The 18,201-nt window shown below is 45.0% G+C and overlaps 1 protein-coding gene across 13 annotated transcripts in view; it reads right to left on the bottom strand.

Annotated features, from left to right (window-relative positions):
* Nucleotides 1-18,201, bottom strand: part of LOC143487703 (NACHT, LRR and PYD domains-containing protein 3-like) — a 267,073-nt gene that overhangs the window by 247,546 nt on the left and 1,326 nt on the right. For all 13 annotated transcript variants that reach the window (XR_013124337.1, XM_076986787.1, XM_076986788.1 and 10 more), the window contains exons 2-4: nt 17,052-17,239; nt 13,617-13,691; nt 988-2,743 (exon numbers count right to left, since the gene is read on the bottom strand). Coding sequence is in view for 12 of the 13 variants with exons in the window: in XM_076986787.1 (XP_076842902.1) it covers nt 988-2,743; nt 13,617-13,691; nt 17,052-17,208 (1,988 nt within the window). In the remaining variant the exon portion in view is untranslated. The remainder of the gene's footprint in view (nt 1-987; nt 2,744-13,616; nt 13,692-17,051; nt 17,240-18,201) is intronic.

Raw genomic sequence — 18,201 nt, 5'->3', positions numbered from 1 at the left:
AGTGGGAACACAGTCTGGTATCTCTGTGTAACCAGCTCTGTCTCCACCACTGAGAGCTCACAGTGGGAACACAGTCTGGTCTCTCTGTGTAACCAGCTCTGTCTGCACCACTGAGAGATCACAGTGGGAACACAGTCTGGTCTCTCTGTGTAACCAGCTCTGTCTGCACCACTGAGAGATCACAGTGGGAACACAGTCTGGTCTCTCTGTGTAACCAGCTCTGTCTCCACCACTGAGAGATCACAATGGGAACACAGTCTGGTCTCTCTGTGTAACCAGCTCTGTCTGCACCACTAAGAGATCACAGTGGGAACACAGTCTGGTCTCTCTGTGTAACCAGCTCTGACTGTGTCGGCCAATTTCAATGACCAGACTGAGCTCACTGAGCCATTATCATCATCATCCTCAGTTTCTTCTCAATTATTGTTGTCATGTAGGTCACTAATGTGTAGTCTCAATTTAGGGTCAAATAGCATTGGAGTTTGTGTTGTGTAGTTTGTCTCTCTCTCCCTCCCTCTCAATCCCCCACCTCTCTCCCCCTCTCTCTTTCTCTTTTTCCCTCTCTCTCACTCTTACTTTCCCCTTCTGTCCATCTATTAGGTAACATTCAGGTTGTACACTGTATGCTGCATTTCTGTCATGTCTAACATGAATTGTCTCATATAACCAGTTGTAATGTGCAGTTGTGTTATGCTAATCAGTCTTGTGCTATAGGAAATGTGTGTGAATCTCCGTTGTTCAGATAACATCATGTAATGTAGATGCTAAAGTCAGTAATTGTATTAAATTGGTTATGCATATTCATGACCTTACACCAACACATTATTATTTCTAATTTATCTGTTTCAGTTGTTGGTGGGAGGGATCAATAACCCCAGTACAGAAACTCCCTACAGTGTTACAAGTCTTATTATGATTTTGTACTGATTCTATGATGCTTTTGGGAAACTCCCCCCAGTGCTGTAATGTGTTTATAAAAATACTCACTCAGCTTTTCTGGATGCTGTGACCACTGGCATCAGTCTCAGTAGACATTCCTCTGATGAGTCATATTTACTCAGGACAAACTCATCTAGCTCCTCTTCTGAGTTCAGCAACACAAACACCAGAGCTGACCACTGAGCAGGAGAGAGTTTAGCTCCACGGAGATTATTGTAATCTTCTCCGTTCAGGTATGTTTGAACTTCCTGCACTAGAGAATGCTCATTCAGTTCATTCAGACAGTGGAACAGATTGATGGATTTCTCTGGAGAGAGCTTCTTCCTGATCTTCTTCTTGATGTACTTGACCGTTTCCTCTGTGCTGTGAGAGCTGCTTCCTGTCTGTGTCAGTAGACCTCGTAAGAGAGTCTGATTGGACTCCAGTGAGAGACCCAGAAGGAAGCGGAGGAAAAGGTCCAGGTGTCCATTCTCACTCTGTAAGGCCTTGTCCACTGCGTTCTTAAGGAAGTCAGACATTGTTGATCTTTTAAAGAATGTATATTTTTTCTGTTTCAGCACATTTGTGTTGTTGGAGATGAAAGAGAGAAATGCATATAAAGCAGCCAGAAACTCCTGAACACTCAGATGTACAAAGCTGAACACATTCTCCAGTTCAAACTCCTTTCTGAAGATCTGGGTACACACTCCTGAGTACACGGACAATTCTTTGACATCAATGCCACACTCTCTCAGGTCTTCCTCATAGAAGATCAGGTTGCCCTTTTCCAGCTGTTGGAAAGCCAGTTTTCCCAGTGCCAGAACAATATTTCTAGTCTGGTGAGGATCAGTGTCAGTTTTTCCATGGTACTTTCTGTCCTTGTGTTTGATGTTAAAGATCAGGAAGCGTGTGAACATCTGAGTCAGAGTCTTGGGGATCTCTCCACTCTCTGCTTCACCCAACATGCTCTCTAGAACAGTGGCTACAATCCAACAGAAGACTGGAATGTGGCACATGATGTAGAGACTTCTTGATGACTTCATGTGTGAGATGATTCTGTCAGCCAGGATCTGATCACTGATTCTCTTCCTGAAGTACTCCTCTTTCTGAGGGTCACTAAACCCTCGTACCTCTGTTACCTGGTCAACACACTCAGGAGGGATCTGATTGGCTGCTGCTGGTCGAGAGGTTATCCAGAGGAGAGCAGAGGGAAGCAGATTCCTCATGATGAGGTTTGTCAGCAGCACGTCCACTGAGGTCGACTTCGTTATGTCTGATAAGCTCTCATTGTTATGGAAATCTAGAGGAAGTCGACACTCATCCAGACCATCAAAGATAAAAATGACTTTATAAGCATCACAGTCTATTAACTGTAATGTTTTTGTTTCTGGGAAAAAGTGATGAAGCAATTCCATCAGATTACTTTCCTTCTTTATCAAATTCAGCTCCCTAAAAGGAAGTGGAAATATGAAGCGGACGTCCTGATTGGCTCTTCCTTCAGCCCAGTCCATAATGAACTTCTGCACAGAGACTGTTTTCCCAATTCCAGCAACTCCTTTAGTCAGCACTGTTCTGATGAGTTTGTCTTTAAAGAGGTCATTACATTTGATGGGTGTCTCTTGTGTTGCTGGTCTCCTGGATGTTGTCTCAATCTGTCTCACCTCATGTTCATTATTGACGTCTCCAGTCCCTCCCTCTGTGATGTAGAGCTCTGTGAAGATCTTATTCAGAAGAATTGAGCTTCCATGATCTGAAATTCCTTTAATTTTTTTATATTTCTCCAGTAGTTTGCGTTTGAGCTTTTGCTGATATCCAGAGATCATCTCTAAAACAACAGAAACACATGATGACAGTAATTTTATTTGTTTGCACTAAACCCACATGAACTATGCCACCTTCAGATATGCTGATAGTAAATAGCAAAAATGTATTTATTTGACATCAAGATCAATAATCTATATGGTCATGGTCTGGTGGTTAGGCAATTGTGGGTTGTGACCAGAGGGTCGTGGGTTTGATTCCCAGGCCTGACGCCATGACTTGAGCAAGACACCTAACCCCAACTGCTCCCTGGGTGCTGGGCTAGGGCTCCCCACCGCTCTGGACATGTGTGCACCACAGCCCCCTAGTAATCACTAGTGTGTGTGTGTGTGTGTGTGTGTGTGTGTGTGTGTGTGTGTGTGTGTGTGTGTGTCTAACTGCACAGATGGGTAACTGCGGAAGACAGATTTCGATTGCGGTGCAAATCACAATTGACATGAAATGTGGCAACTATAATGTTCTCACAAATAATTCTTCTACGAGCATTTAAATGCTGAAGGCTCTTCTAAATTATTTTTATTGATATATGATTAAACAGTATGTGCTAATGGCTGTAAAATACTTCAACAAATGTGTTTTATTATGAAGATAAAGTATGAACAGTGTGTTGTTTGTCTATTGTTTCTCAGTCAGATAATGCAAACCAGTCAGATTTACTAAAGTGTTTCTATGCTAATCAAAGATGTCTGATCCAAAATTGCTTGTAACATGCAACAGCTCAGCTGGGGCTAAGCCATTTTTGGCCTCCAGAGGGAGACACAGATCAGCCACACCTGTCACCCAGCCCACTGGAGTGCAGCTCACAGGCCCCCTGGTGGTCCGTGTTAGTTAAAGAGATCTTAAGGGCTGTCTGCTGAGTCTCCTCTATTCCTCCTCTCTACAGTCTTGAGTTCTGTCTTCACACTCTTGAGTTCTCATCATTCTTCCTTGGTTGGAAGAGACGTTTTTAGCAGTTTTAATCATGTCAGCCCTTTCCACTGACATCTTTAGTTGTTTAGGTTCTCTGTGCTGGTATCACACTGGTTTGGTCACCCTGAGGGTGATGGTTTGATCCCTCAATAGGAGTTTTGGGGTTGAGGTTATGGGTGTGTCCTGTAATCATTCCCCACGCCCAGCTGGGATCAAACATCTACAGTTCCAGAACCTTTTTATTGGTGGAAATACAACAAATGGTTCCAAATTAGATTCACAAACCAGAGCAGTTCTGGTTCCTCATTGGTGGAAAAGGGTCGATCTAGTGCTTAGTGCTTGATCTTGTGTTGTCATGACACCCCGTCTGCTTCCATTGTGACCACGCCCCCATTTGACTGAGTGCTTCAGTCATATATAGTGTGTGCATATTGTTATGACCCTGTCTTTTTGTGTTCGGGAGAAGCCTATCTGTTACAGGGAGTCCAGTCCATGTTCCACTCCAGGAATCCCTGATGTCCCTGGGAACATGAAGTCTCCGCCCTCGGCTTCCTGGTATATAAGGAGGAAATGAGAGGATCCCCGTTGCGATTCAGCCTTGCCGAACTTGTAGAGATTGTGAACTTTGAGATATTGAGATACTGTGTATGACCTTGTGATTTGGATTTGCGTGCTCCTTTAATATAACTGTATAGAGTTGTGTATAGATATATGTATATTGGTGGTTTGTGTGTGCACACGGTGAGTAGGAAGTGGCTGCCATTTTGTTTGGGTTGTGGGTTTGTATCTGTTTTGTATATAGGAAGTCAGAGTAGTGTTGTCTTTTGTTTCACCCTGTTAGTATAATTATGTCTGTTTCTTTCTAGTATGGTTTTTGTTAGTTGTTTTGGCCTGGGTTACTTCTGACGTTTGTACCTGTGTACACTTTGTCCTGTAAATATATTCTGTTTGTAAATACACAAACAGAAAATTTGTAAATACACCAATACTTTACATCTTCTTGGATCACTGTGTCATCCATATTCCACCCCTTCACACCCCTGTTACGGCCTAGAGCCTAGATAGTTCATAACAATATAGTATATTGTACAGTGCATCTATATAGACAGGGGTGGCCAACCCGTCAGAGACCAAGAGCCATTTTGTTTACTTTGTTATGGCAAAGAGCCACATCATGAGTGGTGAGTGTAATTTGTTGTGTGTTGGCAAGTGTAATTATTAGCTGTGAAGACAGTCAAATTCTTGTTTTCCACTACGCCGGTTTTAAAAGTATTAGCGGCTCGCTAGGCTTGTAAACAAACCGCGCACCACGAAAATGTAGCAGTGTGTCGCCCCGTTTGTGCAGGTGAGCCCGCGGACCGGCTGGGGAGCCGCATGCGGCTCGCGAGCCACGGGTTGGCCACTCCTGTATATAGACTATGATTATGCAAGATTGATTGCAGTCTCCTGTGTGATTGTGTAGCTGTCAGTCTCCTGTGTGATTGCACTCTCCTGTGTGATTGTGTCAGTGTCCTGTGTGATTGCACTCTCCTGCAGAGTTGTATAATCCAGGTTCAGAAAGTAAAAGTCCTCACCAGGATTTTGTTCAAGCTTGCTCTGCTCTCCTGTGTGATTGTGTCACTGTCCTGTGTGATTTTGTCCAAAGTGTGGGTCACGTTCAAATTTTCCAGCCCACAGCCTCTGTTGACCGTAGCATTTTATATTTCACCAGAAGATGGCATTGTATACTATACTATACTATACTAAGGCTGGGCGATATGGAGCAAAAATAATATCTCGATATTTTTTAGGTGAATGGCGATATACGATATATATCTCGATATTTTTTCTTCCCAAAAGGTAACAACAAAGAGGCAGTAATAAATCAAATCTACGTCCCAAATGAGTTGTGCGAAGAAGAGTGGCAGGACAGGGCGGAAGTTGTTAAAAGAGAAACTCAAGTAAATTCACTATTCACAGTGTTGTGCGTGAACGAGTTCAAAAGAACACGTTCATTGAACACGCTCATTTTTTCGTGAACGTTGAACTGAACGAAACACATTTTTTAATAACTTGAACGTGAATTATTTCACATTAAGTGTCATGAACGGTAGACATCACTGTAAATGAACGTTGGAATTTGTTTCCATTGAAAACTGAGTGATTTCTGTTTTCTATTTTGAAACGCAACGAGAGAAAGTTCCTCCCTCCTGTATTCTCGCTGGTGCCGCTTAAATCATGCATCACCAGACAGAAATGGTTTTGACGTTGTGTGCGCAATGCATTGTGGGCAACGTAGTGTCCGCATGAGAATAGTTAACATACTGGCTAGTTAATAACATACTGGCTTCCGCACGACGTTACCCGTGATGAATTGCAGCAGAGCGGGGTAGGCATAGCACGTATAAGAATGTATAGTGATTTCTAGCTTGTAGTTTCTTTATTTCCTAGTTGGATGTGCACGGTATTCACGCCTTATCTGTGATTCGTGGTTTTGATTAGCTTCATGTTTGTGTATGGTTAAAGTCTCTGTTCCATTTTCAGGTTCGTAGTGTTTTAGGTTTTCAGTTCATGTTTGGTCTCCGTGTTCTCTAACGTGATATCGTGCCTGGCAATACATGTATGTTCTGTTAGACTCCATGTTCATGTATGGCCGTTACTTGCTTCCCGTGTGTTTGTTCATGTCAGTGTATGTAACAATTAGTTGTACTCTTGTGTTTGGTCTAGTTTTGTGCCCTTGTAATTTCCGCTGCCTTTTAGTGTATAAAGCGTTAGTTCTCTATTCATCATGCCACGTCATTCGCGGTCCACTCGCGTGTCATCTGTAAATGTAAGATGTGAAATAAAATCTAATGAGATTGTACTATCTACTTCGCATTTGTGTCCGCCCCTTGATTGCGCAACAGCCAAATCGTGAAAAAAGTATTTGAATATCTCACGAAAAAAAGTAAAATGAACTGAACTTTGAACTAGTTCATAATTAAAATTGTGAACTTTGAACGTGAACTGTTCATGAAATACTTCCACACTACTGATGTAGCTCCTCGTTTAGGAACTAAATCATTCACAGTGTGAGCACTGCTGCTCTCTCCGCTGTTGGCCATGTTTATTTTGCGCGCTGCACGCATAACCTGCGTCCTTGCGTCATAATGTCGCGATATAGCGAAATCCTATCGAATAAAGAAATGTACCGGTATTTTTGTGAACAATATTATATCGCCCACCCCTATACTATACTATATAGAGGTGTGCCAAAAAATCGATTCATATATCAAAAATCGATTCTCATTTACTACGATTCAGAATCGATTTTAAATGTCCCAAAATCAATTTTAAGTCATGGTGAAGTCTCGCATTACGTAATTACAAAACTTTACGCAGACTTTACGCAGCAGATTCTGGGACACACTCATGTGCGGAAAAGTTTTAAAACAGATGGAGGAAAGAGATATTCAACATGTCCGGCAAAAATATGGGTTCATTTTGGTTTTTACCGAATGCCGGGGAAGACCGAACTGAGGGTTTTCCATCCACCGAGTTTTTGCGCATTTTGAAAATGCGCATGGAAAAAGTCCAAAATTCAAAAAAAGCCCCAAATATCGCAAAAAGATTTTTACGCTAGGAGGAGGTGGAAAAGTTAGACTATCGCATCGCCAAAATTCGGAAAAACTGGATGGAAAACAGTGTTAATTTCGTTGACGAATAATTTTCGTCATAGTTTTCGTCAACGAACCTTTTTTCATGACGAAAACGAGACGATAACTAAATTAAAACTATACGAAGGGATAAAAACGATGACGAAATTAAAGGACATTTTCGTCAACGAATAAAAACGAGACGAAAATATTGTCCAGCGACGACATTCAATCAGACCTGATTTAGTTTTGTGAAAGGTAGGGATAAGTTAAGAAGAGATCCAACCGTAACTACTTTAGCGTACACGGAGAGGCGGGACAAACCGGGTAACCATCCAATCAGAACTAACGTCTTCACATCGCGCAGAACCCGTTAGGACAAAACCAGCGCGTGAACTGTGGTCACTCATGAAATTAAACTCGAAGTTAACTCGACAATGTCAGCAGGGAGAAAGATGAGCGGCGATATATGGACACATTTCTCCTTTGACTTTGAGAAAAACAAGATGCTGTGTAAACCATCAGGAATGATGATGTCGGGACAAATACGACAAATGAAACGACATCTGCGGGCTATGGCATTGTTTTACGGCGCCCAGTTTTATATAGAATGTAATATGCATTGTTCATAAACTCCATATGTTTTCAGGTAGAGCGGACCTACTGGTCATCAATGTTTTGTTATTGTTATGCTCAATAACTATAAGTTCAGGTCAATAGAGTTGTTTGGAAATTTGTTTTTGTATATATTGCACATACAAAAAATAATATTCTGTAACTGGTTAATAAATGTTTCATTTTGTGCAAGTGTATATAATGACTACTACACCATTTATATTTTAGTCAACTAAATTATTTTGATATTATTCGACTAAATTCCAATGATAATTAGTCGACTAAAACTAGACTAAGACTAAAAACAAATCAATGACTAAATTATGACTAAAACTAAATTACATTTTAGTCAAAAGACTAAGACTAAAACTAAATCCAAAATTGCTGTCAAAATTAACACTGATGGAAAAGGGTTTTTCGCAGTTCTGGAGAGAGCAAAAATTGAATTTAACTAAAAAAAAAATGTTTCAAAACCTCAACGTGCAAAAATGCGTAACTGCCAGATGGATGTAAAAACCACTATTGTTTGGCGTTGTAACGTTTGCGACGGGCAGGCATGACGCAAATGCAGAGTTCTTTGGAGATTTTAATGAAAAGGGGATACAAACACGATAAGGACATGGAAGGCAGAGGGAGCTAAGTAAACTAACGGGGAGAGAGCATGAACTAAACGGAAACGTTAAACAACTGGGAACAAGCATACGTAAGAACACACAACTAACAAACTGTAAACACATAAGCAACAATGAACACCGGGGCAACTAGACACAAGAAACGCTAAAGCACAACAGTAGGGTAACCCAAACAGACAGCACGATAAAATCATATAGAAATACCACGAGGGAACATACACTCAGAACACAGGCGTGTTACACTGGGAACAACTAACAAACAGACAGGGAGCGAAGTCAAAGGGAGAACATGGATAGCGGGAGGAACAGGTCTTTGGAAGAAACGAGATATAGAAGGAGCGAGGGATTACCGTGCAGGGAATGACCGACAAGGGAATGAAACACTCGGGGTTCTTTATACACAGAGACAAGACGGTGAAACGAGACTCAGGTGTGTGGGCACTAACGAGGGGGGCGTGACAGACAGAGGGAGGAACGAATGGGAGCGGGGAGCTAGGCGGGACCAGGGAGGAGGGAGGGGCTGGACGTGACATAACCCCCCCTCAAGGCGTGCAACTCCGGGGCACGCCAACCAGGGAGGACCGGACAGACGTTGGGGACAGAGACACCACGGCACAGAGGGAAACGAGAGGACGAGGCCGGGGCGGGGACAACAGACACGGGGCAGGACGGACACGATGGCTTGGGCACCGAACGCACGGGAGGACCAGGACAAGGAACGGGGCCAGACGAGACAGGACAGGGGGTCGACACAGGGGGCGAGACCAAGGGGGCCGGACAAGGCGCGGTCAAGGGTACAGGACTGGACACTCGGGAAGGCTGGGACACAGAGGCAAACAGACGGAGGACGACGGAGACAGGGACGGGAACAAAGTGGGTGACTACCTGGGGAACAGAGACTGGCACAGGGACATGGAGGACACCACCAAGGACGGACACAGGGACAGGCACGCGGACGCGGACAGACACGCACACAGGAACGGGGACCAACAGGAAGCCAGGGAGGGGACAGGGCAAAAAAGGGAACACAGGTGAGTGTAAAACAGGGTTAACAGGAGGGACAGTGTCCGGACAGTTCAGCAAAAAACCAGCTCCAGGCCCACAGGCGGGCGAGGCAGTCTCTGTGGGGGCTGGCGTGGGCTGAGGAGGGTACTGGGGAGCCGGCGGAGCTGGAGGAGTTCCCAGGGGAGCCAGGGAAGGGTCCAGGGGTACCGGCAGGTCCGGCCGAGGAACAGCGGAGGCCGGCAAAGGGGCCACAGGGACCGGTCGACAGGCAGCGGGAACAGGTGGGGCCCGCTGACGGGCAGCGGGAGCAGGCGGGGGCCGTTGGCGGGCAGCGGAGACAGGCGGGGCCCGCTGGCGGGCAGCGGAGACAGGCGGGGCCCGCTGGCGGGGAACGGGAACAGGCGGGGCCCGCTGGCGGGGAGCGGGAACAGGCGGGGCCCGCTGGCGGGGAGCGGGAACAGGCGGAGCCCGCTGGCGGGGAGCGGGAACAGGCGGAGCCCGCTGGCGGGGAGCGGGAACAGGCGGAGCCCGCTGGCGGGGAGCGGGAACAGGCGGCGTCGCCGTGAAGACGTCATCGGAGGGCGAGGTCGCCGTGCAGTCATCATCGGAGGGCGTGTCCACCGAGGCGACGTCATCGGAGGGCGTGTCCACCGAGGCGACGTCATCGGCGGGCGTGTCCACCGAGGCGACGTCATCGGCGGGCGTGGCGGCCGGAGCGACGTCATCGGCGGGCGTGTCCACCGAGGCGACGTCATCGGGGGGCGTGGCGGCCGAGGCGACGTCATCGGGGGGCGTGGCGGCCGGGCCGACGTCATCGGGGGGCGTGGCGGCCGGGCCGACGTCATCGGGGGGGCGTGGCGGCCGGGCCGACGTCATCGGGGGGCGTGGCGGCCGGGCCGACGTCGTCGGGAGGCCGGGCGGCTGTGCAGGCGTCGTCGGGAGGCCGGGCGGCTGTGCAGGCGTCGTCGGGAGGTGTGGAGGTCTCGATCCCACCACTGACCAACAGGTCAGCAGGTATCTCCCGTCGACACTGAGGGGCAGACTCATACACACCTCCACCAAACCTTTCGCATAACGTCCGGCAAAATCCCTTCACAGTCCATGCATCCGTAACCCGGTGCGCTAGGACAATGTTAGCCCACTCTAGGGCTTTACCCCTCAACAACGACCGCATAAATACGACCTGTATGTCCTCAGGTGGCTTAGGTATCGTGAGGAATTGTAAGTAACCCTCACATTGGAGGAGAAAGCTCCTGACCAACCCTTTCTCACCATCGTACACCTCAGGGACTAGACAGAGAGAGGGTAGCGCCACAGGTTTCCCATCAGCGTCTCTACCGAGCATGGCTTGGATGGAATCCAACTGCTCGTTGAAAGCATCTCTGTCAAACGGTTGTATAGACACAACCAGCGTATCAGAACTCTGCTGCGTCGCGTTAAACTGGTCGGTCATTCTGTAACGTTTGCGACGGGCAGGCATGACGCAAATGCAGAGTTCTTTGGAGATTTTAATGAAAAGGGGATACAAACACGATAAGGACACGGAAGACAGAGGGAGCTAAGTAAACTAACGGGGAGAGAGCATGAACTAAATGGAAACGTTAAACAACTGGGAACAAGCATACGTAAGAACACACAACTAACAAACTGTAAACACATAAGCAACAATGAACACCGGGGCAACTAGACACAAGAAACGCTAAAGCACAACAGTAGGGTAACCCAAACAGACAGCACGATAAAATCATATAGAAATACCACGAGGGAACATACACTCAGAACACAGGCGTGTTACACTGGGAACAACTAACAAACAGACAGGGAGCGAAGTCAAAGGGAGAACATGGATAGCGGGAGGAACAGGTCTTTGGAAGAAACGAGATATAGAAGGAGCGAGGGATTACCGTGCAGGGAATGACCGACAAGGGAATGAAACACTCGGGGTTCTTTATACACAGAGACAAGACGGTGAAACGAGACTCAGGTGTGTGGGCACTAACGAGGGGGGCGTGACAGACAGAGGGAGGAACGAATGGGAGCGGGGAGCTAGGCGGGACCAGGGAGGAGGGAGGGGCTGGACGTGACAGGCGTCCTCTCACGTGATCTAAAGTTTATTCGCATAACTGTAATGAATGGAAACAAGGCTTAATTCGCATTTTTTTCTGCCGAAACTTGGAAATTGCGCATTATTTTTTCGAAAGGTTTGGATGGAAACACGCAGAGCCGGAGTGGCTAATCGGGAGATTCCGGTGGATTCCCGATGGGCCGGCTCATATCAATCTCTAGTTTGGGCCGATTGGGAGGGAAAAATAATTTTGGGCCGGATTTGGGCATGAAACTCCCGGGCTGAAAAAGGGGCCCACTCTGGCCCTGGAAACACGGTAGTAGCTCGTTTGTAAGGCGTGTGTACGCGGTGAGCACGGGAACGTTAATATTGAGAAGGGTGAGAAATAATATAGAGAAGGGTGGACCCAAGTGCCGGCTCGCAAGATCAAGACGTTTGACACTTATCAAATGTATTAGCGAGAGGGAAACGCGCACAGCAACCCAGAACAAACAAACAAAACAACGCGGAAGACTCAACGCGCAAAAGAATAGAAACCAAAACCGTGAGGGTACGGAGTAAAAATAGAAACAAAAAACAACGCGGAAAATACAACGCGTGAAAAATAACACTCAACCGTAGTGAGATTCGAGGAAGAAACAAAATAACAACAGTAACTAAAAAACAGCGCGGATAAATGCAACGCGAAAACGAAACCAAGGACGCCAGCAGAAGTAACTGGAAAAAAAAACGCTGCAGCAAAATAAAACCCTTCCCAAAAATAAAGGCAAAACGGATAGGAAGAAATACAGGATTGGGAAAACTTGAGATGGGTCAGGAAGCGACGCAGGAGATAGATACTCGAATAAGTAAAGAGAAAGCATAACAGAGAGAGGTGGCGAGACCATTAAATGATAAGCAACCACAGAGAAAGCAGGGACCTGGCTGTGTATGGTTACGCCGGTTTAGTCTGGGACTGACTCTGGTGCCCCTAGCGACGGCTGGGGGAACTGCATCCGAGCCAGCCCTGAGAGCTCGCAAAATGAAGCTCAAGAATTTTGGTAACAACAAAAACCATTTTATTTTACTAAAGCACTTTATTTTTGTTAATTAAATGTGAAAGACACTTAATTTTCTGTATTTATCATTCTGTCTTGCAAAGCAGACTGTAGTAGATCATGCAGATTTTATAAACTGAAGCAGATTTTTATAAATCAAATCGTTTTTTGAATCGAAAATCGTTTTGAATCGAAAATCGATTTTGATTTACTATACACTGTGTCCCCCTCCCCAGAATACCAGGCTGAATGGGTGTGGCCCCCACACATGTCCACCTCACCAAATCTGGACAAAAAGTCTGGACACCCCTGGTGTAAAGTGTCCTGTGTGTTTGCATCTTCTTCAATATATCAGAGATGTGGATATTCAGATGTGATCTTCAGTACATAATCAGTGATGTGTATATTCAGATGTGATGTTCACTACATAATCAGTGATGTGTATATTCAGATGTGATCTTCACTACATAATCAGTGATGTGTATATTCAGATGTGATCTTCAGTACATAATCAGTGATGTGTATATTCAGATGTGATCTTCACTACATAATCAGTAATGTGTATTGTCATGGTCCCCACGGCAACCCCTCTTCTTTGTGTGCTTTTATTTTGAAGTCCCTTATTGTGTCTGACTTCATGCCCCACTTTGAACCCCGCCCCCTCCTCATTGTTTTCAGGAGTGTCTCGTTTGGTTCTGTGTTTTATTCAGTGTATTTGTCCTGTGTGTAGTCTTTTGTTATATGAGTTATTGTAAGTTCCACTAATTTTGATGCTGTGTGTAATCTTGCTGGTCCATGTCTTTAATGTATTTATGTCTCCCCTGTTCTGTGTATTAATGTTCTCCTTTAGTGTTAGTTGGTGTATTTGGTTGCTGTTTGGTTTGTCTTTGTTTTATGTCAGTATATTCTGTGTAGTGTTGGTCGTTTTGTTATTAAACTACTTCAGAGTCCACACTTGTGTCCAGCCTACCTTGCCCAAACGTTACATGTATAAACAGACCTTCACTGAGTGCAGGACTCCCTGAAGATCCTCCAGTCTGAACTGGGATGGTGCTGGAACTGGACTTTTCCTGAACTGGAGGAGAGAACAGTGGAAAATACCAACGTTATTAACATAATTAACTTTGTATAAAAGAGGATTTGGCCTGAGAACTGCTGTATTCATTTGTTTTTATATACTATACTCTATATATATATATATATATATATGCGTGTGTTTATATAAGGATTGGGGCAGGTGTGGGGTAAATGCAAAGTAAGAATGCTTTAAATATAGATGTGTTAATAGTTTATTTGTTAATTAACAAAATTTATGAAAAGAATCAGTCAAGCCCACTACCCCTGTGTGGTGCTTTCATGTGTCACATCTGGCCCCGCCCTCTACCCGTGTGGTGCTTTCATGTGTCACATCTGGCCCCGCCCTTTACCCCTGTGTGGTGCTTTCATGTGTCACGTCTGGCCCCGCCCTCTACCCCTGTGGTGCTTTCATGTGTCACATCTGGCCCCGCCCTCTACCCCTGTGTGGTGCTTTCATGTGTCACGTCTGGCCCCGCCCACTACCCCTGTGTGGTGCTTTCATGTGTCACGTCTGGCCCCGCCCTCTACCCCTGTGGTGCTTTCATGTGTCACATCTGGCCCCGCCCTCTACCCCTGTGTGGTGCTTTCATGTGTCACGTCTGACCCCGCCCTTTACCCCTGTGTGGTGTTTTCATGTGTCACGTCTGGCCCCGCCCTCTACCCCTGTGTGGTGCTTTCATGTGACACGTCTGGCCCCGCCCTCTACCCCTGTGTGGTGCTTTCATGTGTCACGTCTGGCCCCGCCCTCTACCCCTGTGTTGTGCTTTCATGTGGCACGTCTGGCCCCGCCCTCTACCCCTGTGTGGTCCTTTCATGTGTCACGTCTGGCCCCGCCCTCTACCCCTGTGTGGTGTTTTCATGTGTCACGTCTAGCCCCGCCCTCTACCCCTGTGTGGTGCTTTCATGTGTCACGTCTGGCCCTGCCCTCCACCCCTGTGTGGTGCTTTCATGTGTCACGTCTGGCCCCGCCCTCTACCCCTGTGTGGTGTTTTCATGTGTCACGTCTGGCCCCGCCCTCTACCCCTGTGTGGTGTTTTCATGTGTCACGTCTGGCCCCGCCCTCTACCCCTGTGTGGTGCGTGTTCTCTTAGTTCCGCCGTTGTTTTGGTTGCCTTAGTTTTCCTTCTGTTTGTCACACCTTCTGTTTTCCCGCCATATGTTGAGTTTTGTCAGTTGTTCCTGGTTTATCCTTGTGAGTAGTTGGGTTTATATTCCCTGCATGTTCAAGTCTTTCCTTGTAGGTCTATGTGTTTATTGTCATGTATCATTTGGTGTAAGTTCACTTGCTCTCATGTTCATGTAAATCTGAGACTCTTGTGCTCACTCACAGCCTGGTTAGTGCTAGTCAGAGTTGTATAGAAACGAAGTAGAACTACTTCACTACTGTACTTACTGTACTGTAGTTACTCGTTACAATTATAAACGTGTTAGCTGGCGCTGTCACCGTGTCAAGTGATCAGGCTGTCTTATGAAAAAACTGTGCATTCTCCGGTCGCATCTCGTTTACTCTGCTGCTGCCTTCACTGAACACTTGAGCTTCGTAATTTAGGTTCGCTCGACACGTCGTGACTGCCGCAAGGGTCCGCGCGGCAAAAATGATGCAATCGCGGCGGCTCCGCCCATGCGCGTTGACCACACGCGCGCGGTCGCGTCGCGAGGTCGTGCACCTCTCGAATTTTGTGCGTGCGAAGTTACAAGGTAGAATTCATGCACTTGTACGGCACTTTGACGGTCAATTTTCTGTATTTTCCAGCACCTTCAGCTTAATTTACATATTTATACAAATACACATATATTCCAAATAATTTGCTTTTTATCTCATTAAAAGAGATGGTACCGTGTTTGGTAACAGCAGAATAGCGCAGTAAGCACTAGTTAGGTTAGATATCTTAGCTAACTAACCTAATTATGTTCATGGCGTGCTGCAGAATTCACTTAACATTAGCTGGCAATAAAGGGCGACGTACTGACTAATCGTGTCCATTCTTATAGTGTAGTGTTTTTATAGGGAAAGGGCATTTAATGAGGGTAAACGCAGGGCAGTAGGCTCACCCTTAGAAACCGACAGACGGATTTTACGTCCAAAATACACCTCGTTTTCTCAGCTAAATTAAGGCGAATTTGTACTTCTGCGTAAAACCTACGACATAGCAAGACATAGGTTATCTGTTTTTTGTGTACGAAGTGTTAACCCCAGTTTTTTAAGTACATACAGAACACTTGTACTTGTGATCTTTGACATCTTTGATTTGTAAGTGATATATAAAAACTAATGATAATCAAACTTTGATGGCTTTCTTTAATTAATTCAAAACACAATACTTGTACTTTTTACTTTCAGTACTAAATTTCAGAGTAAACTACTTGCAATACTTAAGTACAAAAAATGCTGAATACTTCTGTACTTCTACTTAAGTAAAGTTTTTAAAGAACACTTCAACTTCTACTCAAGTCAATGTTTTGATAGAGTACTTGTACTTTTACTCAAGTATGGGTCTCGAATACTTTATACAACACTGGTGCTAGTGCACGTGTCCATGTTGTTCTATGTTCTGGTTAGTGCTAGTGCACGTGTCCATGTTGTTCTATGTTCTGGTTAGTGCTAGTGGATGTGTCTATGTTGTTCTATGTTCTGGTTAGTGCTAGTGCACGTGTCCATGTTGTTCTATGTTCTGGTTAATGCTAGTGCATGTGTCCATGTTGTTCTATGGTTGAACTTCCCTAGTCCATGTTTTGTTGAGTATGTGTATCATTACTAGTTTTTCTGTTGGCTTTAGTGTTTGTAGTATCAAGTGTTTTATTCTTTATGTCTATTCTGTCTTAGTGGTTGTTGGTTTCTGGTCTTGTGGTTGTTTTGTATTCTTATGTTCTTCGAGTTCCCGTTTAGCGTACAACTGTTACCGTTAGTTCTCCTGTTATATTTTAATCTCATCTCCATCATGGGTTTAGTTATTTTGTTCATAATCCCTCCCCACCTCTCTCCTCTCCCTGTCAGCACAGCTGGGCTTCCAGATGTTACTGGAGCCCCTGTAAATAAAACGTGTTCTTCTCAGATATTGTGTTCGTCTCCCAGCTCCCCGACATTACAGTCAACTCTAAATCAGATCAAATTTGTGTGACCACCCTGTGCCTTCAATTCTTCCAGGTCCACTGGAGTCAGACATTTTGTAGAATTACAGTCAGGAGTCTGATTAATCAATGATACCAAACAGCTGATAATAATCATAGAAAGAAGATTTACAACTGTGAGAATTGTGAGAATTGTATTCATGACCTTCATATATATATAAACCCAGTAATTATAAATAAATATTAACTGTGGTCTCTGATCATCTCAAAATTCAGATTCATCTCTTACCTCCATATATAATGTTCATGGTCACTGGTGCATTAATCTGATTCCCATGAAGCTGAGGAGCACAGACGTTCCCTCCTGTCTGAGCTGTGATGTTGGTCTGATCTGTGATGTTGGTCTGATCTGTGATGTTGGTCTGGACTGGAGTAGATCCCTCCATCTTCTAATCAGACGTTACTTCACCAACACCACTAAACATCAACATATGAGGATGGCATTAAATAAGTTAGTGTTTCACATGTGTGAAATAGCACCACCCAGAGTATGACACAGGTCAGTGTGTCTCAGTTTGTTTATTCACTGAGATCTGCAGTCAGCATTATTAAACAATTATTAAATAGTAAACAAACAGCAAATTATATTTTATTATTTGAAAAATTTAATAATTTTTGAATAAAATAATTTAAAAATTCAGGATAAGTTTGTAGATGGTTGGCTGTGAGCAGGTTCATATTATTAGTACATAGTTCAATCCCATAATAAAGGTTCTTTCACATATGAATACATTAATTCAGATCCCATCAAATGATGTTTCCAGTAATTTTTCAATTTAGGAGTATTGAAAAGAAAACTGAACTTGTAAATAAATTTACTGATGACAGTCTACCACTCCATTAGCTCCTCCCCTAATGATGATGTTATATCTCTCCTCATTAGCTCCTCCCCTACTGATGATGTTATATCTCCCCTCATTAGCTCCTCCCCTACTGATGATTGTATACCTCTCCTCATTAGCTCCTCCCCTACTGATGATGGTATATCTCTCCTCATTAGCTCCTCCCCTACTGATGATGGTATATCTCTCCTCATTAGCTCCTCCCCTACTGATGATGGTATAACTCTGCTCATTAGCTCCTCCCCTACTGATGATGGTATATCTCTCCTCATTAGCTCCTCCCCTATTGATGATGGTATAACTCTGCTCATTAGCTCCTCCCCTACTGATGATCGTATAGCTCTCCTCATTAGCTCCTCCCCTACTGATGATGGTATATCTCTCCTCATTAGCTCCTCCCCTACTGATGATGGTATATCTCTCCTCATTAGCTCCTCCCCTACTGATGATGGTATATCTCTCCTCATTAGCTCCTCCCCTACTGATGATGGTATATCTCTCCTCATTAGCTCCTCCCCTACTGATGATCGTATATCT

The sequence above is a fragment of the Brachyhypopomus gauderio genome, unplaced genomic scaffold (genome assembly GCF_052324685.1).
Source record: "Brachyhypopomus gauderio isolate BG-103 unplaced genomic scaffold, BGAUD_0.2 sc49, whole genome shotgun sequence".
Lineage (NCBI taxonomy): Eukaryota > Metazoa > Chordata > Actinopteri > Gymnotiformes > Hypopomidae > Brachyhypopomus > Brachyhypopomus gauderio.
Note: the sequence above shows the minus strand (reverse complement) of the source record. Positions and strands in the feature narration are given on the sequence as shown.